This window comes from Panthera leo, chromosome B2, assembly GCF_018350215.1.
Source record: "Panthera leo isolate Ple1 chromosome B2, P.leo_Ple1_pat1.1, whole genome shotgun sequence".
NCBI lineage: Eukaryota > Metazoa > Chordata > Mammalia > Carnivora > Felidae > Panthera > Panthera leo.
Genome location: NC_056683.1, coordinates 20541461 through 20568822, shown reverse-complemented (window position 1 = coordinate 20568822; position 27362 = coordinate 20541461). Strand labels below are relative to the sequence as shown.

The 27362-nt window shown below is 48.3% G+C and overlaps 1 protein-coding gene across 3 annotated transcripts; it reads right to left on the bottom strand.

The window, feature by feature from the left end:
• Window positions 1-341: 341 nt before the first annotated feature.
• Window positions 342-25716, bottom strand: TXNDC5 (thioredoxin domain containing 5). 3 transcript variants are annotated; one of them, XM_042937951.1, is made up of 10 exons: window positions 25451-25716; window positions 21184-21333; window positions 16508-16613; window positions 12488-12584; window positions 10110-10225; window positions 7850-7936; window positions 6767-6907; window positions 3672-3754; window positions 1807-1936; window positions 342-584 (listed from the first exon to the last, which is right to left on the bottom strand). In XM_042937951.1, exons 1-10 carry the CDS (start codon window positions 25714-25716, stop codon window positions 462-464), a joined length of 1299 nt encoding a protein of 432 aa, XP_042793885.1. In that variant the 3' UTR covers window positions 342-461. The 3 variants fall into 3 exon arrangements, with proteins under 3 accessions (XP_042793885.1, XP_042793888.1, XP_042793886.1); XM_042937954.1 differs by lacking the exon at window positions 25451-25716 and adding an exon at window positions 24922-24946; XM_042937952.1 differs by lacking the exon at window positions 25451-25716 and adding an exon at window positions 24550-24572.
• Window positions 25717-27362: the final 1646 nt, after the last annotated feature.

Genomic DNA, 27362 nt, shown 5'->3' with positions numbered 1-27362 from the left:
ACTGACCAACCACCTTACTAACAAGTCCGTTATGACCTTAAGATCAGCAGAATATCAATACTGCCACCTTTCCAGAACTTGTGGGCAGTTCACAAACGATGCTTTAGATGATACTTTCACCAGAATCACTCAGGAGCCAAAAGTAGTTGAGCAATTTGATTTTTCTCAACTCTACTTTAGTCTCAAAGGAAACCATTTAGATTCATCAAGAGAAAGGTAAAGGGGACGACAGATCGCCACTGAAAATATTGTTTGCGAAGGGATCATGAGTTACGTGTTTACTTAGAGAAACTTAATAAAGAATTTGTAGAGTGTGTTGCCTTAAAAATCACACACACAAAGAAGATACCACAAGTTTAGTACATTCAGCTCTCTGAAAAACCACCATGTGAAACTCCACACCTGCACAATTCAGCTCCCACACCCTGGGCACGGGTGGCTGGGCGACTTGGGACTGGGTTTTACAGCTCATCCCTTGCCTGGCGCAGGACGAAGTGGTGCAGTGAGTCAAGGTCTCTGCTTCCACTGTGCTCACTGACTTTTTTCCCTCCGCGGAAAAGCAGCAATGTGGGATAGCCTCGTACCTTCAAAAAAAAAAAAAAAAAGTAAGTATGAAGACCAGTGGTCCAGGTCACATACAAATTGCTTCTGAGATAAACCACCACCACCACCACCCCCTGCCGAAAAAAACTCCTAAAGTTGTAACCAGGGAAGTTCATGGTTAAGTTAAAAAATTTTTGTTAATGTGTATTTTTGAGAAAGAGCGAGCGAGCGTGAGCAAGGGGGAGAGAGAGGGAGACACTGAATCCAAAGCAGGCTCCAGGCTCTGAGCTGTCAGCACACCACCCCCATGGTTAAATTTTTAAAAGGTGCAGACCATTTAAAAAGTACAAGAAAGCAAAGCCTCAGGGTTATTCACCTTCCAATTCAAAAGCACATTCAGGATTAGTGTCAAAGGAAGGACTTTATCCAGAAGTACAGCTTCTGGAGCTTCCGTGCACATGCCACCACCTGGGCACCCGGTGAACAGACACATTCTGATGCCGCAGGTCCAGGTGGGTCCTGACTGTGCATTTCTGACAAGCCCCCTGCTGATGCCCAACCACTCTGTGGACCCCGCGGAGTCACAAGAATATACATCTCCAGCTCTTTTCTAAGGCTTTAAGGCACCAGAAAAAATGGCACCTTCGAGTGATGAGTAAATGACGTCTGTGTTGCACCTATTCTCAATCTAATGAGGGAACTCCAGAGCCCCCAGATGTTTTAAGAAAACCGCACAAAAGCAAAAATGTGAACTACAAACGTTTTGGGCTATCAGATTGTGCTAGCAGCTCAGAAAGAAGGCAACGCTTCAGGACAAAACCAAGTGGAAGCCCGGCTGGCTGGGATAGTCCCTTCGGGAGGAAGTCAGGGGTTTCCCTTACTCAACCACTGTACTTTAGGACACGCTCAGGGCTGAACAATAAGCCACTTAGGGGCTTGAGACGAGGCTGCAAGTCAGCTGACTGTTCAGCCAGCAAGTGGCCGTGCTGAGGTGGCACCTCCTTCTATGCAGACAGCAAGGCCTCAAGTCTCCCTTGAGAGGTGTGTAACCAGTGGGAGAAGAAAGCCCTTCCTCGGGCAGAGCATCTCTTTTGCTTTTCAAAACGGAAATGAAGCAACAGCCTCAAAAGGACACAAGGAGCGCTTCGCAAAGACGACGAGGGCCCTGTGCTTTGTCCCGGTTGAGGCCACCACACCAGATGACAGCTCCATGTGGGCGTGCTCCCGATACTCAGGGTCCCCGATACTTCTGCATGTACCCACCGAGTACTTGCTGCAAATATTCCGTTCCGCAGTACAGTCCACCTCCGCAATCTTGACCTCTGCCAAACCAGGGAATTCCTTTCTAGAGAGTTCTTCCCAAGTAGGAGCCAGATTCTTACAATGACCACACCTAGGAACAGGACGACGACAGCTTTATTGAAGTCTTGGGTCAAGCTCACTCACCTAAATCCAGCTGCCGAGCCAAGCCTTGGTTCTTCTGTAAGAGGCAGTCGGCAATTGCCTAGAAATGTGTAAGATATCAGATTCCCCCCTGGGTGCGCTAACATTTCCTCCTCCTCCGTCCCAGACACGGAATTCGAAGTCCATCCAAAGTAGGCTTTTGGAGAACTGAATGGAAACAGGCTGGTCTGAAAGCAAGTTTAGATTCTGAGACCATTTCCAGGATGTGGTAAACTGAGCTAGCTGGATTATGAATGAAGCAAGTGCACCATGAGCAGGAGTTGATGAACAGAAAAGAAAATGGACACCAAAAACTTCTTTTAAAGACATTTCATTTTAGATTTGATTGCTGTGGTCTCAAAATGTCAGGGCAGCCTGAAAGCTTCCCTGAAACGTCATCCATTCGCTGTGAGCAGTGAAGTCCAAGCCAAGTTCTGTGCAAACCCTCCCCTTCCCCAGCACTTTACCCCTTCACTGAAAGGGGATCTTCTGTCCTCACACTTGGTCTATATGGCTTTAGGTTCAAAAAAATAAAAAAAAAATAGAAAATAATAGATTTAAAGGTGTTATTGACTAGTGTTTCTATTCTTCAAGAACAAAAGTTGTACAACTCCTGTGAGTCGCGTGCTCCCAGACTTCTCTTCTCTGCCCCTGTGGTTTCTCATCAATACCCGGAACGAAAACAAACCGAAGAGCAGAAGTGACATGCTGGTGACCTTACTTGTTCGTGTTTAGAAACAAAACCTAACACTCTCCTTGAGACCGTGCTTTTCTTTTTTTTTTTTTTTTTTTCTTTTTTTTTTTTTTTTAAATTTTTTTATTTATTTTTGGGACAGAGAGAGACAGAGCATGAACGGGGGAGGGACAGAGAAAGAGGGAGACACAGAATCGGAAACAGGCTCCAGGCTCTGAGCCATCAGCCCAGAGCCCGACGCGGGGCTCGAACTCACGGACCGTGAGATCGTGACCTGGCTGAAGTCGGCCGCTCAACCGACTGCGCCACCCAGGCGCCCCGAGACCGTGCTTTTCTAAGCGGATTGTTTGTGAAGACAAAGCACTCTTCCCGTTTTACAGCTCAGAAAACAGAGATTCAAAGGAAAGAAAGGACATGCAGAGTTACAGCAGTGCAGGTGACTCTTGGCACCTGTCACCTGCCCCACTTCAGGGAGCCTTGGGCACAAAGTTGGTGTCGCCCTCTCTGCTCCGGTCTCTGAGGACCATGCAGCAGGAAGGTTCAGGTAATTGGGTAACATATAGGATGGCTGCCCAGGAGCCCCATGGGATTTCTCTACAACGTCTCAGACACTAAGGAGCAAAGCTACATCATGATATAGATGTTCAGTCTATCTGGACAAGGGCAGATACCACAAAGCTTAACTTTTATATGGCCATCCTAATTCTCTATTGTCACATTGTCATGTTTTCTCCAAAACAGACTGAATTTTAAAATAAACTGGCCTCATTCTCTATAAATAACTTCATGAGTACCACCAAACCGAACTTCAACATACCTGAATATAGGTGCAAACAATAACCTTTCCTCATTTCCTAGAACCTAACCTATGTATAAATGTAGCAACATCTAGGCCTAACATCGAGTCTAGAGCGGTGCCTAATGAGCAGAGAACTCTGATGGGGCTCAAGTGCACCGAGACCAGGCAGCTTCTCATCAAACGGCCACTTACCATGGAGCATAAAACTTGATGAAGGTTATTCCTTCTGCGATCGTGTCATCGAAGTTATTTTCCGTGAGTGCCAACAGGGTGCCCTGCAGGGGAGGGAAAGGCCACAGTTCCAAGGCATCACTTAGAGCAGGGATTACAGAAATACAAATCAATAATCTTTTAACAGTGCTGTCATACATGCTCCAAGGTCACACGGAGATACCTATAAAACGTGCATTTCACAAGCTACACAAGAAGGGACAATGATTCACCACAGGTAGGTCCCCAAGGTCCTGAGCCCGGGAGATGCCTCGAGGAGGTGGCAGGACGCAGTCCTCCCCGGCCACTGGGGGGAAGAGGGGCTCAGGTGTGGCTGCTGTCATTCAGGGCTCCATGGTGTGGACCAGTTGGCTCTGTGCGGCCTGTGCCACAGTGTGCACCTCTCCGGCCCAGAGCTTCCGACGCCGACTGGAGAGTCCCAGACACCGACTCACTGGCTCACCTGATGTGCGTGCACCTGCTGTCTTTTCTGAGTGACCCTACCGCTCTCCTAGCACGTGGATGTGCACAAGTTCCCTTCTCTGTGTACTGCCTTCACAGTCGACAGTGGCAAGACCACAGGCAAGGATACGTGTTTTACGTATCCCAGGCTTCTTAAATTCAAAGTAAACGTGCAAACTGTTCATCTAAGCTCTGGCTGGAGAATGTAGGGGGAAGGTGCCATGAGGCAGCCTGCTCTAAAGCAATTTGGTCTTGACAATTCTTTGCAGAATTATGTTCCTGGGTTTCTCCAGAAATGGATCTGTGATTCTCTCACGAGAGCAAGACTATGATGATTTATCATGTGGCTAAACGTACCAGGGCTGCTCCGCTTGAGTCTGGCATCGGGTAACGCGTGTCGGTGACTCGGAGGCGAAGCCCGCCAAGGGGCCCATTGTAGAACACTACCATCTTTCTTTATGTCCAGAAACATGACGCCATGCTCACTGAAAGACCTACTTACTGCTGGAAAACTGTGTTATAAACAGAAACTGTTCTGTGTTTGATGAAAACATCCACAGTGTATAATTACATTCAATTTGGGATGGTGACCTTTAGAACCACCGTGACACAGTCCCCTCCAACGTATGTGGTCGCAGCTACTGCAGAATCATTCGTTTACTTCTTAAACCAAAGCTCCGACTTTGAACTAACACCTAGGCAAGTCCCCAACCTAAGAGTCCAACTAAGGCATGGGCTGTAGGGGGCAAGGAGGCCCATTCCTGTCCCCACTCCACGCGGAGGGAGGGAGTAGATGACGGTCTTTTTCCAATTCCAAACAACTAGGGCTCAGGGAGTGATGGTCCCAGCAAGTCAGGATCTGCTATGTAAATGCTGAGGGTTCAAGAATTACTGGGGGGGCCGGGAGGAGGGTGGTCGCACACATCTGCACACTCACTGCTCTGGCCTCGCAGAACGAGGGCATGCTGCCCCTTCCCCTGCCCACTGTGTCCCAGCTAAGGGCTTGGTGTAAACGGATGTAGCAACTTAAGTATTCTGCTTGGAAATCTGTTGACAAATAGGCCTTAGGGTTCTTAGCTAGGAAACCAAGCTCTGCTTTCCTGGAAAACATTCCCTGACTCCCTTTGAAAAACCTCCTTTTCACCCATGGCTTCAGCATCGGCTGACGCCTAAGGCTACCCTTCTAGTGCACATATCCTTCCTGCTTCAGTTCCCGAGTCCTACTTAACTGTCCACCGGACATCTCCACCTGAATGTCCACCACAGCCCTGAAAATCAGCAACTTGAAAACTGACCTGATCACCTCCCTTCCCCCCGCCCCTCAGTCCTTCTCTCACGCTTGGTGCCCTTGACCACCAGGTATGCCACAACTCCAGTCAACCCCTCACCCCACCTGCCCGACCGTATTCAGGAGGGTGAGGCTCCTTACGCTTGCTGTCTCCTTGTCTCCACCCTCTGTCACAGCCGTAGTTTTGGGGTCTCATCATCATTTTGGCCTAATACACTGACGTCCCCCCCTTTCATACTTTCCATCTCTTTCTGCCAGTCATCCAAAATTCAAATCTGCTCAAAACCCTCTGCTGGATCCCTATACATATACGATGAAGCTCAAAATCCTTGGCTGGCCGACTAAGTCCTCTATGATCCAGCTCCTACCTCCCCTCTCTGGCATCCTGCACTGCACCCCCTGTCCTTTTCACCCCCTTCCCTCCAGCTGACGGCTGGCCCTGCCCCAAATACGCCCAGCCGATTATACTAACGCGCTTCTGCTCACGCTCTTCCTCGGACAAACCTTTTCTCTCCTTTTCTCTCCACGTCCACCACGTCTCTGCAGCAATTACCAATTTGCCTTTCAGCTCTTCAAGTGACACTTCCCGCCTGCCTGCCCCAATCATGACTGGGCCTGCACACTCCTGGGTCACACACCTGGGACATCTGCTTCTCCAAGTTCTCATCTGTCTCCCCTCTAGACCAGGTACCCTTCACAGGTAGGGAAAGAGTCTTACTTGCCTTTGTTTCCTGGTGGCCTGGGACAGTGCCTGAAATGTAACAGGCTCGATAAATGCAGAACAAGTGGATCTGAAACCTTCCACTGGGTGAATGAAGACAACAGCACAGTAAGTCAGAGACTGCCTGCCTAAGCAAAGTAAATGTCCTCGGGCAATGTGCCTTTCAGTTCCAACATGTACATCTTTCCTGCTGCAGACCTTTCAGGGGCCTTTACCATAGGGTGAAAATCAAATTACTGTAGCAGGTGGTGGAAATGGACAGAAACGGGGGCCTAACAGCAGCCAAACTTTCATGTAGCAAATGCCCTCAAGTACAGGGATTACTGAATCAAAAAGGGACGACTTTTCCAGAGCTTTTGACGCCAAATACTCCTAGGATTTGTCTCATGTTTATTTCAGAGGAGCTCCTAGGTTTACCCCTCACAAGCATGTTAAAAGTGGCTGAAGGAAATGTCTCATGTTGAAATGTCAGCCTCAGCCAACCATCTGAACTACTCTCTGCTGACCCCCAACTGCCGTTCTGTGCAAAGCATTTGAGGAGAGCGGCCTCTGTGGGCAGGAGGTGGTGGGCCACCCCAGGCGCTCCTGATCGCAGCCGACACCCACCTTGGCCGCGGGCTCAGTGGCTGGCACTGGGGCCTCTGACGGCTCGACGGCCTCCGGGGCCCCCGGCTCCGTGCTCTGCAGCTGTGATTCCACATACTCTCTCAGGGACTCCAAATCCCGCTTGCCTTTGTACTGGTCAATCTGTCCGAGGTAAGGGCCGCACAAAAATGCTGTCAGGTTAGTACACTTAAGTGTTCTGAATCGCTCAAACCTCGTCCCGACCCCACTCACCCCCATGAGACCTCCACTGATGCCGTCACCCTGGCGGTGGGGACTGGGCAGCGTCCGCACGCTCATATTCACACGAGAGTGCACGTTACAAACCGAACACCTTAGCTATGGGGAGAGAACCTGACAGCACCTGCCTCCCGCAGAGCCCAGAGTCATGACTGGGGCCGACTCCGGTGTGCTGAGAAGCTGACCATCGGCCAGGGATAGACAGGAGAGTGGGAGTGAGCGCCAGCGACCGGGAGCCAGTGTTGACTCCACTCAACGGTTGTGGCCAGAGCACAGCTACAGCCGGCGGTACGCCCGAGCTATTCTAGTGCTAACCTCAGCCAATGGGAATGCTTCGAAATAGCAGGACAACTGACCGTTTTTGTCAACTACCCAAATCTTACTAATTGAGGCCAAGACGTCTTTGTTGATTATGTATGCCTTGAAACCAGTGCCCAAGGCACCTGGGTGGCTTAGCTGGTTAAGTGTCCAACTCTCAGTTGTAGCTCAGGTCGTGATCTCACGATTTGTGAGATCAAGTCCCGAGTCAGGCTCTATGCCGACAATGCAAAGCCTGCTTGGGATTCTCTCTCTCCCTCCCTCCCTCTGTCCCTCCTCCACTCATGCTCATGCTCTCTCAGATGAAATGCAACTTAAAAAAAAAAAAACTCCTTCTGCCCCTCCCCTGCTCACACACACATGCATACTCGTGCACTCTTCTCAAAAAAAAAAATAAATAAATAAATAAAAATTAAAAATTAAAAAAAAAAAAAACAAACCAGTGCCCAAACAACTCATACTGGCAACAGCCCACTGTGGTTAAGAGAAGCACTTGGTCTCGATACCAGGACCTGAAGACGTACGTACCTTTTGACCATCTCGGAACCACAGAAGAGTGGGATAGCCACGAACCTGGTTTCCTGAACAGAGTTCATAGTGCTGCGTACAGTCGACCTAAAAGTAAAGTAAGACCAGATTCTCAGTTCCTTTCTTCGTGAGCCTCCCTGCTAAATGGATCACTGGGCACTCAGTACTTTACACACTTCATCTGTAGCATCTCTGCCGGCCAGTGGCAGTTTGGGGAGAGACTTCCTAAAACCTACCCCAAAATACACCTGAGCTAAGGGAGCAGAGGGATGAGATTTGTTTGCGAGACATGACTTATTTATCTCACTTAAAAATGCCAATTTTTAGGAAGCAACATTTTACCTGGAGCATGTTAGCAGAGGGAGAAGGGGAGCCTAGCCTGACATCTGGGGAGGGGAGGCCTGGCCGTCAGTGAGAGAGGCCTACACCAACACCAGCTGCGATATTTATTCTCATGTTCACACTTAGGGAGTTTTGAAACAGGAGTATTCAGTATAAAATAAAGATAACTGAAAAGATATCAAATTAAGGTGATTACATGTTCTTAATTCCATAAGCTCAACTATTACAGCTCTTTAAATTTGTTTCACTTGAATCTTATCAAGATTCTGCATGTTCAACATTTTCATGAAACCGTTTATCCTAAGTCACTTCTTTTTGATTTTCTACTGATGTTAAAATCAGCTATGTGGGATACTAAGTTGTTGTTTTTCAGGATCTCAACAAAGTAAGATAAAAATATTACATTCACACCTAAGACTGAAGTCGGCAGTTAAAGTATTAAACTGAAGCACAGGAAGCCCCAGCCTGAAGTCTGGGTGGGGGGCATTCAGAGTCCAGTCTAAGCCAGCCGCACACATGTCCGGAGACGGAGGCCACAGCCCGCATGGGCAAACTGTGTTGGCTCACACCTGGTTCTACCAGAAATCTCTACAGACATGACCTGAAAATAATCGCCCATGAGAATTCACAAAATAGTTTAAAGTAAGGATACAAGGAATGGGGAGGATAGAACACAAGAAAATTATGACTACTTCCACGATATGTTCGATAAATATAAAATTATAAGAACACATATAACTAGAATACATAATTGAAAGTGTTTAACAATGGGGCACCTGGGCGGCTCAGTCAGTTAAGTATCCGACTTTGGCTCAGGTCATGATCTCACCGTTTGTGAGTTTGAGCCCCGCATCGGGTTCTGTGCTGACAGCTGAGAGCCTGAAGCCTGTGTCTCCCTCTGTCTCTGCCCCTCTCCTGCTCACTCTCTCTCTCAAAAACATATGAACATTAAAAAAATAAAAGTGTTTAATAGGCAACAGTGAAAATCCATTGAACGACAACTATTACAACTCATCGGGCATCTGCTTCATGCCAAACATCGTACTGAGCATCTGACTTCCATACTCTCCCCGCGCCACCTCCCCCCGCCCCAGTTAGGTCTTACTGTGGTTTTGCAAAGGGGACACTGAGGTGTGGAGAAGCTGTCAAAAAGGCTGGCCAGCCAGGTCTGCCTGGACCCTAAGCTTGTGCTTTTGGCCATCTCCCTGTCCCGGGCAGATCATCTCATGAGCTGCAGTTCTGGAAACGCAGCATTCCTTCTGTATACAAGTCAGGCCTTTGGCAAAGTAAAACATGAGATCTTTATAAAAGGAAACCCATGCCTGGACGTCTGGTGGATGCCAAAGGCTGGGTGAGATGAAAAGTGCTTGATGGCCCGGGAGCTGCTCTGGAGATTTCCAGAAAATCCACTTATACAGAAGTTGTTAGACACCACTTCTGGCTTCTCTCTGCAAAGTGGGGAAAGCTGGAAAGACTCCCAGGCAGCAGTGAAAGCTGGGGCTCACCGGAGGGGGACCTTCTGCATGCCTCTGTGAGCACAGGGCTGAGGCTCCTCTAGGGGACAGCTCTTGGGTGAGGTCAAATGTGGATGGCCTCCAAGTCCGGCCAGTGAACATTCGTGAAGGCTGTGCCCCATATCTTTGCAGAAAGGGCTCTGGGGCTGCCAATTCAGAATTGGCCATTGCTTCAAAATAAACAAAGAAGCCAAAGCCATAATTTATCTTTAGGCTGTGGAAAAGCCAGCACATTTGAAACCAGGCTGCCATCTGTGAAGGTGAAATGAATTATCAAGTGGCACACTAAATGGAATTAATAAATCAAGTTTGCGACTTTGCACACAGAATGAATAATGGGCCACTCTGCTAATTAATCCAGCCAAAGGCGGTCTATTTCCAGTTTAATAAGGGCTTTCACTTACCTTGCCAATCTTGACAGTTTCAGAATGTTCAAGGCCTAGAGCCAGCTGCTCCCAGGTTGGAGCCAGAGCTTTGCAGTGACCACACCATGGAGCGAAGAACTTGATAAAGTGGTCGCCTTCAGTGGAGAGCCAAGACAGAGGAGGGAGAAGGAGTGACTTAATACCTTACTCAAGATCGAAAGATCGAATGCAAGGATCTGATCTTTGTCCTCTCGCAAAACTAACTGCAGTATGAACCCTTTAACTGGTAAAAAAGTGACTCCATCAAGTAAGTGTATATCCATGAACTCATAGCAATCCTCAAAACAGAATCTAATTTGTCATCTTTGGAGGACAACAGGGAACCAACTCATTATTTGAAGAACTGGCAACAAACGGGAAGAATCAGGCAATTATCCCACCTTTCTTACACAAACTGCACCACTGGATAAGCATGTGATAAATGAGGGCAAGTTTCTCTCCCTAAAACAATGAAGAAAGGATGTTTTAATGAGACTATCGGCATTTGGCAACCCTGATAAGTTAACGGATCTAGGGAAACATGTTCAACCATGCCATGGGACACAGCTGTCACAGTGGAGACTGGGGAATTCTACAGGTCCAATAACCTATGTGCTCAGCAAAAGGATACAAGGAAGAAAAACATGTTGGGGGAACATGTAGATTGAGACGCAAGAGAGACGTAGGTAAAATAAAGAACAAATTAAACTATAATGTAAGGAAGGCACATCTGGATAGTGAATGATGACGAAAAGCAAGGAAAGTGCCTCCTTGAGGGCAGGAGGACTGGGACTTGGATAGGGCAAGGGGTGACTGGCAGTGCCATTTCTTGAACTGGACGGTGGTTATAGGCTGACCACTCTATGACAACTCACTAAGCCCTACGTTTGAGGGCTTTCTGTGTCTGTGTTTTATTTGACAATAAAACAGAAGGTTTTAAAAACAGTCCTTGGCTAGGAGAAAAAAACCCAAATCCATACAACATCGTCATTTGGATACTGAAGACTTTTTCTAGGCTGTTCTGCCTTGACCAGCCTAGGGCCTGAAAGATGTCAGGCTGAGACCAGACCACAATCAGGTTGTGAGTACATCACCAAAATGTGACATAGGCTCACAGAAGGACACTGCCACACCAAACGCTCATGGCAGTGCTTTGTCACCCACAGCAATGACACCTTAAGGGAAATGGTGAAACACTTGATTCAAAAAACTAGCAAGTGATCCATGAGGTTGAAGCCATGCCTCTCTAGACAGAAAATGACACTAACTTGTGCTGTGAGGTGGAGACAGGATGTCCAGGAAGGAACCTACCAGAGTATCAGTGGAAGCTTTAAGGCCAAGAGGTGACTGTCATTTTCTGAGGACAGATCCTCATGTGAGCAGCACAAGGTGGCATCTCCACAATGCTGCCCTTCAGGCACGATTTGCTTAGAGAGAGTCCCAGCTGGGCTTATGGGAACTAAAGTGAACCCCCTACTGGGGAAAACACCCTGAAATTGTACTGTCACCGCCACCGCCTCCCCCCCAGAGCCCTGGTACAAATAACAACCTTGAACACAAAGGGAAAACAAAGGAAGGCATCACAGTAAGTTATTTTAGACCTTAAGTTGGGGGGGGGGGGGGTTCAACCCCCCAGCGGGCATGAAGTTACAGGGCCAGACATAATGTTAAGCCCTTTTCACAATGTTTCCAGCCCAGTCTTACAGCAGGACTTCTCTCCATGGCAGCATTTGAGAATGGAGAGCAACAAGGAAGCTGAATTTGCTTTCAAGTCATTCAGTGCTGAGCCAATTGTTCCGAAACATGTGAATAAAGGACTTATGTGTTATTTACGTTAGAAACCGTATATAGATCATTTTACTATTTAGGAGAGTGTTTTCAAAAAAAAACGAGATGTGGTACAAAAAACCGTTTTAAGTGTTAAGAACACCTACTCTGATTCACACGTTAAAATGGTCCCATTAAATTCTAGTTTGAACACATAAGAGAAACTTCTGTTTCTGCCTCTGGTCAACAAGCATATGATTCACATTAATATAAATAAATACTTTCTTATCCAAGGATGCGCTAACTAGTATACAAATTAAGCGTGCCCATTCATGCTTTGTGAGCTTTCCAAAACTTACATCTTTAACTAGCATTAAAACTGGCATTTCTGTAAGCAGAGAGACAAAAGGAGAAATGACTTCTAAGAGGAAGTGCACTGTACAAGGACGTTAATGGGTCCTGAAGAGACCACTGCTAAGTGCACAGATGGTACCCACGAGCCCTCAAGTGGCAGGAAGAAAGAGCCCAGCAAATCAAGGAGTGATGGATGGTCAGTGGTTCTAAGAGGTGCGCGTCCCACTGTGAGCACCCATGAGCTTCACCCACCATACCTTGTGCAACGTGCAGCTCAAAGTTGCTTGCTGAGAGCTCATATAGTCCCTGCTTGCGCTCAGGAGCTCTGGGCGGTTCGACTTCTGGCTCTGGTGTCTAATAGAAACAAAACAACAGTCACTGGGTTTGTATGTGAAGACATAGAGAAACCCACCGAGCAGGTGACCTGTGTCTGTCTGGAACCTTCTGCAGATCTCCTCCCTCATCTGGCTACATCAAACCCTTGGGGCATGCTGCTGTGTTAAGGGAGGCCAAGGCAGGAACCAACTCTGTCAGATCATCTGGACACTTCAGCAGGAGGCCCCTCACCAGCCACACCTCCAGGAAGTGCTCCAGAATCAGCACTCAAGGCAGCCAGGGATGCCTGTCCCCACCCCAACTTGCTCTTCGCTGTCCCCAGACGAACAGAGCAGACAAACTGAAGGAGAGGCCCACCCCAAACAAGCACACTGCCCTGTTCTTTGCAGCGTGACCTCAGATTCCACATGGAATTCAAAATGAAATCCCTGACGGACTGGCTCTAAAGGAAGTACTACCTGAAAATACAAAGATAGCAAGATAGACACAGTGGAGAGCAAGAGACCATCAGAGAACAGGAGGGCCTGGCCATCCTCTGTTCACACAAATGGTAACAAACTGTGAAGGACTGGTAAAGGGACAGAAGAGATGGTGACTGTTTCTCGCAAGAGCGAGAAAACCATGGAGCAGACCTGAGTTGTGCTTCTTAATTCACTCCACGAAGCTTGGGACAGAAACACGTAACGCAGGAGCGAGAAGTGGCTTTTTAAAGGATGCTTCTGCCAGTCCCTGAGCGGGTACCAACTGTGTACAACTAGGCAGTTAGCATAGGACACAAGTCTAAAGTTCTCAATTTCTGAGGCTGGATCAGAAAAATCGCCATTTTGCTATAGACATGGGATGTAGATTACTCAATTTTTATCTGGCAGTTCACACGTTTCTATGAGAAAGAATAGCCAAGTTATTAAAAGCTTCAAAAAGTGCTGACAGCTCAAAGCTGTGCAGAGTTGTAATCGTAAAGCACCGTGAAGCTTTCTTTGCTGCTGCGGGCCTGTCAAAACTTTCCAAGTGCTAAGTACCCACACGAAAAGATGCCCGACAGAATGGTGGCTAAGCAAACAGTGAGTTCCAATAATGCAAAACACTGTATGTCACCCTTTATAGGATGTTCAATGCTCATTTATGAAACTTGGGGGGAGGGGGCACTGTCACTATCTGCCCTGTGGCAGATACCAGAGCAGTCCCTGCAGTCATGGCAAAAACACAGTATACCACAGAAATGGGTACAGTCTTGTCCTGCTGGTGACTGTGAGCTTACAGATTCTTAAGAAAGCAATCTGGCAATGTTCATCAAGAGCCATAAAAGTAGTCTTGCTTTTTCTTTCTTTTCTTTTCTTTTTTTTTTTTTTTTTTGCCTGGCAATTTTAAGTCTGAGAATATATTCTAAAAACATCACTCAAAAGTAGAAAAAAATGTCTTTTACAAAAATAAACATGCTCCTTAAGCATTTCTGATGATAGAAAAAATACAACCTAAATATCCATTGACAGAGAAGAGATGAATTATGGCAAATCCACATAATATAAAATATGACCAATGTTGAGATGATATAACTATACAAAAATATCACTATTAAAGTGAACTGTGTTTATGTGATTATGACTAAGAAAAAAAATACAGAAGCAAATAGGAAAATATAAAAGTTGAAGTAGAAAGTTAAGATATAGCATCAGGATTTCTTTTCTTTGAGTTTCTTTAATATTGCCATAACACTAAGGGGAAAACTCTAAATTTATCCTCTTTAAATATAAAAATGCATACGTTAAGTTACTTAGGTATAAACACAGATGGAGAACTTTTTAAAAAGTTTTCATGTACAATGAAAGGCAAATTCTAATTGAAAAAAATTTTTGGTTTGCAATATAAGGTTTGACTATTTGAACTTTCTGACAGAAAGGCACATTGTCACTGTTTTCCAGCAATGACCTGAGATCCCTACTGCTCTGACACTAGGATATGGCAGCAGGTGGACCCCAAGCAGCAATGGCCCTCCATCTGGAGACACTGTGCCCCCAGCAGGGGCGGGGCCTCCCTGTCCCTCCCAGCCTGCTCTGAGGCTGCCACTCCTCAAAACGGGAGCTTGAAGCACCGGACGAAGTCATTCTGCCATCCTGTTAAGGGCTACTGGTTCCTTGAAAAAACGTCCTCACAGTAGACTGGATTTTTGGTGGAATAATGGAAAACAAGTATTGTAAGTGGGTTTTTGTTTTTTTTTTTGAGACGGTTACTCCCTCTTTAAAATCGGCTTCCTCCACTCAGAGCACTTTTCACAGAGGAAACAATTTTAAGTTTAAATCGACATGAAAGTTCCACCTGCTCGTGTAACTCTCTTGCCATGACAAAGATGCAAATTCACTCCCTGAGAGGTCTGTGGTTTTCCCTGGTGCCTAAAATTAGAGAAGTCCCTCCCTGCTGGACACTTATTCAGCGCGAACACCAACGCTCCTCACCACGCAGTTATAGACTTTGTAAAACGTGAGGTAAAGCAGCACCTGAGAAGCAGGTGGGTTTTGGATAAGCAGCGACATCTACAGAGAACGCGGGGGACAGCCGAAGGACCACACAGGCACCCCGGGAAACGGCACCGGGAGCAGTGGATCCCCCCCAAAGACCGCTGGAGCCGCGCATGGGCACCGACAACCCTCGGATCCGCGAAAGCCCACCTGACACAACAAAGCAGCCTTAGTGGACTGCGGGATTACAACTGCCTCCAGAGACTCCAGGGGCTCTATTCCACCAGAGACACGTGGCACCGGACACCTCGTCTTTCCAGACCTGCCACGCCAGGGCCCACACACCGGCCAATCCGCCCCGCCTCCGCGGGCCTTCTGCACCAATCAGAACGTGCCACGCATTCTGAGTGCTTGCAGGTCAAAACCAAGGCTCCTGACAACCACTGGAGAGGGGGAGGGTTATAAACGCTTAGTATAACTCTACACAGACCTACATCTTTGAAAAATATCTCAGAAATCATACGGTTCCCACCATTTCCTGATATTACCCTTAGCGTAGGGAGGGCCATTAAGACACTGACAGTATTACGAGTATTTATTACGTTAGGTTATTGGTGAAGCCAGTGAGCACCTTTGGGGACTGAGAGTGCAGAGGACAAGGAGGGAGTCACCCTGCTGTACCGCTCGCGGTTGCAGGAGAGGGCCGAGGCCGGCCTGGACTGGACCCCAAGTCAACCCTGTGATGCTAAGAAATTAGTGTAACTGTATTACATGCGAGACTGGCCCAGAGGTTTATGTCAGGAAGTGGGAAGCGTGCACCTGTGAGATGCTACTGGAATATTCACAAATGACACTCTGCCAGGGCTGACTCTGCAGCCAAACAAGAGCTAGGAAGGCAGGTATGATAACACAAGTTGGGCAAAATGGGGGTAACTGTGGAAGGTGGGGGCAGGCACACGGGGCCATCTGCATTACACAGCTCCTCGCTCATGCACCGAAGATACTTCTGTTCATGTTTGAATATTTCCATAATAAAAAGCTTTTCAAAAGTTCATCTGTTTCCACCAAGATACTCAGAGCAGTGAAAATAGAGATGGAAAGTAGAAGGACTGGCTGCCAGGGGCTGAGGGGAAAGGCTGGGGAGTTGGTTTAACGGGGACATGGTTTCAGTTCTACAAGGTGCAAAGAGTTCTGGGGACGCGCGGTGGGGATGGCTGCTCAACAGGGTGCATGGACTTAGCACCACTGAATTTGTGTACTCAAAGTGGCTAAGACGGTAAAGTTTATGTGTATTTTACCAAAATCAACAAAAATTGAGAAGGGAAAAAAAGTTCATTTTTACTTACAGCATCAATTAGTTCTAAAAGAGTAAAAAGTTCCTTTGAAATGGTAGCTTTACTTTTTTTTGCCTGAAGTGGCCTCTTTATTACCCCGAAACTACAGGAAGAAAGAGCGGGCGGGAGGCAGGGAAGCCTCATGTGCACTCACCGCAGGCTCCTCATTCAGCGTCTGCAGCATCCAGTTTTCCAGTGTCTGGAAATCCCGAGGACCCTGGTACTTCACAGCTTCTTGGCCAGGCTTGAAAAACTTCAAGCTGAAAGGGTGACAGAGCACAGGACAGAGCAGACTGTTAAATCCTTCAGAGTGCTCTGAGTAGACAGCGCTGTCCCATCGGGGGGCAAGCTTGTGCAGGGAGGCAATCAGTGGACCGCAGCCAGGCACAGACCTGCTGCCCTCTGATACAACATGAAAAAGAAAGGAAAAGAATGTCCTAGGAGATAACATATCCATTTAATCCCACACTTAAAAAAGTTTCTTAACTTATTCAATAAAAGTAAGACTGAGTGGAACACATCAAGTCTAAGATGCTGTGAGTGAAAACCCAAGCCACCAACGTTTGGTTGACAGAACTTCCAAGCTTCTCACCTGCTAGGGATTTGTCATCCTTCCTAGGCTTTAGTAGTTTTTATGTGCTGCGTTTAAAAAAAAAATTAAGGCTGTAGTAGAAATAGCACTGTTTTGCAATAAATGTATTTCCACGCTACCTTGTCAGCTCTTCAACTCTTAACAAAGCACGAATATCCAGGTTCTGTGAGATTTACATTGCCAGCTATAAGAATAGCCTTGACACTGGCTGATACGGTCTATTCACCTCCTCACTGAGGAGTCTTTTCTTTTTCTACATATATTAGCCTCTGAAGGTATCTGCAGATAGAATATGTAGCACTTGCTTTAGTGGGTGAGCAAAAGACATTGTCAGAGACTGAAATTACACTTCCAGATCCCGTATCATTCCACTGATAGGGGACAAATACGCTCTAGATAAAACTTAATAGAGGGTGTCCAGGATGGAGGAGTGGGGGCGGGGAATATGGCTACTGACAGAAGAAAAGAAACACAGACGAGCACTTTTTGGTGAGCTGTTCATCCAAACATCCTTATCACTTCTATGGCACATCTGTGGACTTTGGCAATAGGAGCCCGACGTGCAGGAGCAGAGTGTCAGAAGTCAAGATATGCAGATATCAGAACTGTGGTTTTAAGAGCTAACTCCCCAAAGGCCTTAGAAGGAAGTTTCGTAGCAGTACAAGAAAACCAGCACATTAGCCGGAATCAGCACTTTAATCACAACAGGCTTACAGGCCTTACCCGCGCTCTAAGATCCTGTGATGGACTTAGAGTGACATCCCTAATGTGCCTCCAATAAAGAATATGTGCCCCGCTTCCTCAGTAGCTTTTACTTTTACGACTGTAACAAAAAGCTAAACTCACCATTTTGGCCAGTACATCCGTTACTTCATGAACTTTAACACTTTAAGCAACCCCAATGATCTCACAATCACGAATGCCCACACCCGCCCCTGGGACCTCAGGAAGCTCTAGAAACGTGTTACGCCCACAGAGCTAGAAGATCCTTAATGTACTCCTCCACCCCCGACTCTCTCTTCCAGAAGGCGCCTCCCCCACCACAGCTCTTCAGAGTGGAAAAGGAGGTGGATCCTCAAACTACTAGGAAGGAACAGGCACTACCAAACCCATTCCTCATTTCTTTGCTAACATTAAAATGCAGTAAAACCTAACCTGTGACTTTTTCTGATTTGGTGTGCACTGAGCAAAACAAAAATAAACAATTTTTTTTTTTAATTTCTTCTTACTGGATGAGAAATCTTCTTATCCTGCCCAAGCCTGGGTTCTTCCTTAGGTTCACAGAGCCTAGGGGATAAAATCAGAGCTTCCTTTACAGACCTTTCAGTCTGTCCAGGGCATCTGGGATAGGGAGTGGGCCCTGGGGTACAAGCCTAAAGGACAGCCCCAAACTTTCCTGCTATTCCCAAACCTCCACAGGGGCATCTGCTTTTCCTGGTGATCTGTTTCTCTTTCAAGGAGACTGTAGGGGGAAAAAAAATCTCCATTTATGGGTCACTCTGGAAATCTGTGATCAAAATCCTAGCACAACTGAGGAGACAGTGCTACTGGCTGATTTATGTCCCCCAAAGCAGATCTGTTGAAGTCCAAGCCTCCTGTCCCTCAGGATGTGACCTTGTTCGGATATAGGATCTATATACAGGCAAGCAAGTTCAAATGAGGTTACGAGGATGGGCCCTACCTAATCCAATATGGCTGGGATCTTTTTTAAAGGGTGAAATTTGGACCCAGAGAGAGACATGCACAGAGGCTGAAGGCCATGTAAGGGCAGAGGACTGGGGTGCTGCAGACACAAGCACAGAACCCCAAAGACTGCAGCAGCCACCAGACACTAGGGAGAGGCAGAGAGGGGTTCCCCTCCGAGTTTCAGAGAGATCATGGCCCTACCAATGCCTCAATGTTGGGCTTCTGGCCTCCTGAACTATGAGACAATAAATTTCTGGTCTCTTTGGCCATGTGGTTTGTGGTGCTTTGCTTCGGCAGCCCTAGCAAACCTCCTTCAGCCCTGCTCTGGCTCACAGTTTCCCAGATGATAAAGATTCCTTACTGGCTCAACAGCATGACCTCAAAACATTTTTCTAAGCACACTGAGCCATCCCTAGGAACATGGGAACCCAAACTCCCTCCCTGTGCAATCCTTTATTTCAGTTGAAGGTACCAGGGTTAGAATGACATAAAAGCGAATGCACTGACCCACAGTGCACGCTCAGGCATTTTCACTCATGTATCTCTATGACATGAGTGCTGTTTCAGAGGAAGTAAAAGCTCACGCAGGTCAATGCATGAATGCCCTCATGTGTGCCCTCATGTGACTCGTTTTAATGCAGCACACCCTGCCTCCTGCATTCTATGGAAAAAAAACAACAACCTGTTCTCGGGCACTTGTGTGTAGGGCCCTGAGGGTTACAGAAGTTCCTTGCCATCAATGTTCAGTATAATGTGGACTCATTCTAGTTCTTTTTAACAACACAAAACCAGTGCATGGTTTTCTTGGACAGACCACATCTTCTAAACCAGGACACACGATCCAATGCGGCTCATTTAAAATCTGTGAATAACATCTATGGAGTAACTGATGTCGTAGCCAGAGAGCTCCTTTGACCAGGTTTTGGTGGAACCCTCTACTGCCCCCTCTGGCGCCCCCTAACACTTGCCCTTCGCAGCCTATCACCAGTCCTGTCTCACTTCCTGGTGGTGTGGTTGGTGGTGTACATGGCCATACACAGCCAGCTATTTAACAGTAGACACCTCAGCCAATCGTCTCTGTTGCCCTTGCACCTTGAAAGTAACAGGTTCCAAACAGGTAAACATTTACCTCCTCCGTGCGTCCCACTACTCACTGACAGCTTCTTTGTGATGCCCCTCATCTAAGCTACATTTACTTTAAAGGCAATGCTATGAAGCACAGGACAATGGTGCCTATCGTAGTTGATCTGATTTGAATCATGGCACTTGGATTAGCAGCAGTCACCAAAGAGCAAGAATTCCAGTGTCCTTTATGAAAATGCCAAATTTCTAAACGTAAGGGAAAACTTTAACTTACTGAGTATGCTGAGGTCAGTATTTACAAACACGTAATTTCATACAACAATGAGGGTGGTGGGGGTGTGCGGGGGCGGTAAGGTATCAACATCCTACTTTAGACTCAGAGGTTAAACAGCGTGGCCAGGACTGCATGATAAGTAAACAGTAGAGCCGGGATTCAGACGTGGCTTCTAGGTTCCAACCCAGAGTTCCTTCCACTTTTCCATGCCGCCCCTTGGGTTTGAAGACAGGCCCAGGTTTTATAAGAATTTACTTCATTCATCAATTTGAATAAATATCTGGGGGAATCGCAGTGGCCAGCCCCTCCCCCATCTTTTTGGACACAGCTTCTTCCCTTTTTTGGAGCAGGGCTCTTCACTTTAACGCCTGCCATGTGGTCTGAGGGCACTGCTGCCTTCCTACAGTACCCGCCTCTCTGGCCACAAGGACTGTCTGGGGCGGACACTCCACCCCAGCTGGGCCCATCGGTAGTGAGCCCGAGCCCACCGTGGCAACAGAGAGATGCAGAGCTGGAAAGTTAAGTCACATTAAGGAGGTAAAGGTAAAAACTGGCCCCTAAGCCCTTGGAGGGGAGCCTCAGAGCCTCTTCCACAGCCTTCTAAGTCATCCCTCTATTGCTTGTTAAGCCAGTTTCAATTTCTACTTCTTAAAACCAAAAAAACCTGTTTTAACTGTCAAGGGAGTAAGTAGCACCGCTGGTCAGAACTGCTATATTCCAGTTTGTCACTTTTCTTTCCAACAGAAACAGCCCTTGTGCTAGTCACATGGGAAAATTACTCCAGGAAGGATGCTTAAGCATAGCAGAGTGACCAAAAACTCAAAGTAAAATTGATGACAAAGTATGCTCGTTGCATAAAGGTACTTGTGAACATCAAACCTGACAGGACCCCATGGAGACCGCCATTTCTGTCTCACAAACACATTCCCTTATAGACAGGAAACCCGACACTGATTAATGAAAGGCTCTTTCCAAATACAGCACAAAAAGACATCTAATATAGACAAGACGGTGTTAAGTATAACCTCTCCCTGACACCAGGGACTGCCTGCTTACATTTATCATCTCCTCACTCTTCAGAACTACATAAAAATTTACCAGGAGTTTAACTTGTATGTTCTTTAGCCGAGTGCAGCTGGCAAAAGGCTCTGGAAAACCTGGACCCATACGGGAAACACGGGCCCCTCCCACTTACGTGGGGTATCCTCGGACCCCCTGGGCGGAGCACACATCTGACTCGGCTGTGCAGTCTACTTTAGCCACATAGACCTTGGCGTCCTCCATGCTGTTGTACTTGTCTCCCAGGTCATTCCAAGTGGGCTGCAGCCGCTGGCAGTGTCCACACCTGGAACAAGGGGAGGGGAGCAAGCACACTGAATATCGGGTCAGGGGGTGCCGGCCCACCTCTTCACCCATTTCCATACGGCAGTGGACCTTTCTGATCCTTTCTTTATACTACAGCAGGGAAGGATGGCTCACAATTACCACAGAACCTCACTCCTCGGCCTCCAGCCCCCCAAAGAGTTCCTGCATTGTTTTCAGCAGGAAACCAAAACATAGCAAGCTGTTGAGACAGATCCGCCTTGAACTGGCCCCTGTTGACCTCCAATCTGACCTCTGTACACCTGCTGCCCTCCTTTGCTTGCAGTTTAACCTGGAGCCAAACTGAACTACTTGTGGTTTTCTGAAGGGGGACAGACTGGCTTGCACACGGGCATTGGTACACGCCCTCTCTGATGCCTCCTCCCTAAGCCCATATGGCAAATTCCTATTTGCCCTTCAGGTTTGGTTTGGGTATCGCTTCCTCCAGCAAGTCGGCTCTGACTACCCAGGCTGTCTGGTGCCATTCTCTTCTCTTCTTCTTCTGGAAAGTTCCCTTGCTCTCCTTCTACTGCAGCAGCTTCACACTGCCTGCCATAATCGCCCCTATTTTATTTAGTCAGGACTCTCTACTAAATAACTAAGTATCTGCCAACGCGAGGCAACCTCAAAATTCACTCAATCCTGCATTTTCCCCAATGAGAAACTTTAGAAAAGTTTGTGGCTACCCCAACTTCTCGGTTTGATGCAACCAAATGTATACTTGATATTCGCTGTACGAATTTGAGAGTACATTTTTAAATCCCCTATCATTTAAAATAATACATTAACTTAGAATTATTGCTTCTTGCTACTCTTCCCGTTTCTTGACAGCATCAGCATTTTGTCCATCACTAAATCTACTTTTTCAGTCCTATAACTGATCACCTTTTTTAATTATCAGCTCTCTGTAGTGCCATATTTGAATACTATATGAGTCAGCATGGAAACTTTATCTCAAGCTTCAGGTGCAGTCACAGTAGCATTATGGCACGTAGGAGTTTTTGTTGTGTTTTTTGTTTTTTTCACCTGGTGTATATTCATGGTATCTACAAAGAAACCAGCTGCCGTATTGCTTTTCAAAGTGATCTTTAAAATGCTTACTTATAGGGTGCGTGGTTGGCTCAGTCAGTTAAGCACCCACTTGATTTTTGGCTCTGGTCATGATCTCACAGTTTCATGAGTTCAAGCCCGAGGTCACTGAAGGTGCGGAACCTGCTTGGGATTCTCCCTCTCTCTCTCTTCCCCCCACCTGCCCAAATAAATAAATAAACTTAAAAAAAAAATAAATGCCTGTTTATAAAGAACACCCAACACTCAAAATGGTCACTATGTCCTCAAAGTAATTTTTCAACAAAATCAGTGTTACATTTCTTTGCCTCTTTTCTTTTCTGACAGATGACCTCCGTCATAAGCACTGAAAGGCAGCACCAAAAAAGTCTGCCTCAAGCTAATGTGTCTTCCCTAAGCAGCACTTTCCTGGCCAGCTAAAAGAATCCTTGCTTTATAAGAAACTCAACTACAAAATGATTCCCTCTTTTCTGAAAGATAATTGTGAAGGAAAATCAGAATTCTACCTAAGTTATATTAAGTTATATAAGTTATACAGCTCAAGTGCTGTGAAGACAAGCACTGTTCCTTTTACAACTTTATTTCCAGTAACCAGCACATGCTTAACGGGTACTAAATGTCTGGCAATGTCTTAGTGATGGATCATCCACAGGTGCCATGTAGTGGGCACTTCTGGTTTGGGACCATTGTGGCTACAGTATGAACTTTTGGGACAGTAGCCTAATTCAAAATCTTGCATCTGTGGCCACGTAATAGAGCAAAGCCACCTGGCCCTCCTAATCTGACAGTCACCAGATTCAAGGTGATGCGCATCGGCCATACAGAAGCCGTGTCCTGATGTTAGCACAAAATCTACAGCCGGATAACCTTACATCTGCCAGGTTCAGAGTGCAGGTATACAGAGCAATATTCTCATTATATGCTGCCGCTGCCCCCAAGTTACATGTGGGCTTCCAACATTCCAGAGACTAAACCTGGAAAGAGGTGGGGGAATGGTGTAGGCCACAGCCTGTTCTATCTGAGCCCCGATGTGCCCTTAAGGTCTAACTTTTAAATGCCTTCATAGAAACCCAACATCTTTATCTAAGTATTTTGTAGTGGATAATTAAGAAGCAAACAAAAACTTTAAAGAGCTATGTTCCTAGGAACATCCACCTAAAAGTCTGTAAGTCATGGGTCCCCTGGATGGCTCAGTCAGTTAAGCTTCTGACTTCGGCTCAGGTCATGATCTCGTGGCTTGCGAGTTCCAGCCCTGTGTCAGGCTCTGGTACTGAGGGCTCAGAGCCTGGAGCCTGTTTAGGATTGTGTGTCTCCCTCTCTCTCTGCCCCTCCCCCACAAATGTGTGCGCTCTCTCGCTCGCCTTCAAAACTAAACATTAAAAAAAAATCTAAATCTGTAAGTCACATACACTGAAAAAGGAGTTTACTTAATACGAAGTGCCCAGTTGCCAGTCTTCTCACTCAGTCTAGGACTCGCTGGTGTTACTGAGACTCCAAAATTAAAACTCCTTCGGCACGGCACAGACTTCCTATGTCTACATGTCAGCTTTTCTTTAAAAAATAAAGAAAAAAAAATCCACGGACTTACTCCACTGAAATAGGCTCCAATTAAGTAATGTATTTAATTGGAATAGATACTCTGAGAATACTCCTTCACAGAGGAACTATTAATAATGAACGATTATTTTATGCTACAAAGTATTTTCTAGACCACTGGTAGATCTAAAACTTCAAGTCGGGGCTGGTTCTTGGGAAGTTGAAACACAATGTACCCCACGGGTACACTGCTAATAAATGCCAGCTCTCACTCAGACTTGCCCCCCAAAGTTGACTTAACTCCAAATGAACTGAAATAGTTAACAGCCTGAATATGGAAAGAAAGAGAAAAAAAGTTTCCTCCAACTTCCGCCCGCACAGTTCCTGAACAGGACGTTTTTCATGGGCATCTTCTCTCTGTTCCTTCCTACATCGCTTCCCCCCATCTCAGTGAGCCTCTCTCCCGCTCTGGGGAAGGATGCCAAGTGCTGCAACAAGCCTGCAAACTGCCTTGTGCCCTAACACTGGCTTTGTGCTCTGCCCCATGAGAACTTCCCTCCACCGGGGCATCCAGGCGCTGGAAGGAAAGCACTACCTGTGCTTCTGTGAACATCAGGAAGTCCTTCTGCAGGACAATTCGCAGGGAAGGGGTCTCTGGGGTTGGCACGGAGGCCCATACGGACGCCTCCACCGGAGAACCGAGGCAGGAGCTCCGTTCAGCTCACACTTTCCAGAAGACCAGGCCCCAAGACAGAGGTGGGGAGGAGGTGCCGGGGGTCAGCCTTGGATGGAGGGGCCAGTGCGCTGCAGTCGCCTAGAGCACACACAGCTCCCCCATCGACTCGGAGCCACGACGGGGTCTCCAGCGTTCGCACTACTCTCGGCTTCCCGGGGTAGCACAGGAACCCCTTCTCTCCCCGGACCACCCTTTCCCAGCTCCTGAACACACAAAAGGGGGAAATCACACCTTTGCGAGTTGCTATTTTTCAACTAAACCCCTGTGCAGGGGGATCTGCCCTGCAGCGAGCGCACGGAATCCGACCTCCCAGCGTTCACTGCCGGACTCCACTGGCCGGCGGCCGCCGCACGTGGCCCACGGGTCCCAGCCGCACCCGCAGGCCGCCGCCTCTGGCCGGCGCAGGAAGTTTGGGGCGGGGGCTGGGGAACCGGCGGGGTAGCCCCACAGGGCGACAAGGCCACCCGCCCCTCCCCCCGGTCCGGGGACTCGGGGGCGGGGGGGGGGAGGGTGTGCTGGGAGCGGGGACGGGACGGCTTTTTCCCGGCTGCCCCCTCGGGGTCCGCCCCCTCCTGCACCGCCCCGGCCGCCCTGCGCCACGTCAGCCGCGAGCGCCCACGCCCCCGGCCCGAGCCCGCGCCGCCCCCGCCGCCCCGGCGCTGCGCGACCCCCCCCACCCCGGCCCGCCGCGGCGCCCCCGGCCCGACCGCCCCCCGCGCGCAGGGTGCGGGGCCCCGAGGAGCGCGGCGCGGCCAGTTACCAGGGCGCGAAGAACATGACGAAGTGCGCGGCGCTCTGGATCCCGTGCGTGAACATGTCGGCCGTGTACAGGTGCTTGGCGTGCGGGTCCTGCCCGTCCTCGCCGTCGGCCGGTGGGGGCCCGTCCGCCGCCGCCGCCCCCGGCTCCTGGGCCCAGGCGCCCCCGCGCCCGCCGCCATGGCCCAGCAGCAGCAGCAGCAGCGGCAGCACGGCCAGGGCCAGCGGCCGGGGCAGCGGCGGGAGGAGGCGTCCGGGGCGCGCGGGCATCACGGCGGGGCTGGCGCGCTCTCGCCGCGGCGGCCGGTCCCCACGGCGGCGCCCGCCCGCAGCCGCCCGCCCCGCGCGCCGCCCCGCGCACCGCCCCGCAGAGGCCGCGCCCCTTTCTCGCCCCGCCCCGCGCCTGGCGCGCGCCCGCTGCCCGCCGGAGGCTGAGTCCGCGCGCGCCCGTCCGCGGTCCTCCTACCCCCAGCAACAGAGGGGAAAAGGTGAGTGGTCCCGGCCGCCAGCACGCCCCGGGGCCCGCTCAGCCCACAGTAAGGTGACTAGTGCAGGGAAGCCACAGATGGGAATGTCAGCGTCGGTTAATCGTAGCCACACACACAAAGACCCCGGGATTTCAGGCTAAAGGAAGAAAAGAGCGGCTGTCAGCAGAATGGAGGGGATTGAGCAAAAGTGGGTGGGGTTTGCACCTGAATGAGTCAAATGCTTGGCCAGACCTCAACTGTGATTCTGGGCCTGAGCTCAGTCAGAAGTGTGATGAAACCCACGTTCCAAGTGAAACCGTGGCCTGTTATCCCCGCCCTGTCTTAACTTTGGGGTGAGAAGGAGAGGTCAGAGTGGCTTCTTTCAAACAAGTCCCGCAGTGCTCATCTTCAAAAGGGTGGCTGGCGTCCTACTGTGCACCCCCTGCACTAAGGTGAATGACAACACCCCTACTCTGGTTGCCCCCCTTGTGGAACCAGTAAAAGGTATTCCCTGGGCTTGGGCACCTCACAGTTCATACCTGCACACATATCTTGTTGCATATGGTTATTGAAGTTTTGGGCTCTGCCCTGGGGGCCTGAAGCTAAATTAGGCAGAATCACTGGGTTGCTTCCTGGGATCCTGCTTGGTCCTTGGTTGTCCTCAATCTGGGAAACTCCAGGCATTTGGCATGGCAACAGCGGAAGATCCCAGTGATTCACCTGTCATTACTCTGTTCCAGACTTTGGGTCAGCCGCCACTAAACCTTTAACCATGCTTTGCCAAATACCAAACTATCAATTCCCTTCAAAACCTTTTCTCCCAACCACTTAAGCTTGAAAAATGGGAATCATCTCTCACATGCTCCCTCGTTTCCTTTATCTCCTATAATTCAAACCAACCACACTTCCTGCATCTATCCTTTCTTTCCACCATTGTAAGTATCCATACTCTCATCAGACTTTAATCCTGGCCTGCTGTAGTAGTTTTCTAAGGGCCTCCTTTGTTCACACATCAGGAAAATTATTTTTCCTAAAGCCTACCTTTGACCATGATAGTTTGCTGCTCAATACCTTCCCCTACACACACACACCCTCCCTCCCAACATGGTCAAACACAGATTCCTTAGTTTGCCACTCAAGGCCCTCTGTGATGAGATTCCATGTGCTTTGTGTCATTGTGAAACTCACCACTGGAAGTCCAGGGATCCTCTCCAATAATCTATTATTGCCAGACTCTTATCCCGATGCTCCCCCAAATGTCATACAAACTCTTTCACCTGTGCTATCAGGAAGTTCCAACACAAGAGTGGCACACGGGAGTGAAACACGGGAGTCCTCCCAAATGTTAGCTATTTATTCTTTTACACCTTGAAAGATGGCTTCCTTGCTCCCCATTGCTCCTCCCAAACCGTCTCTCCCCCTTCCTCTTGCAAACCCCCTAGCTGCCAT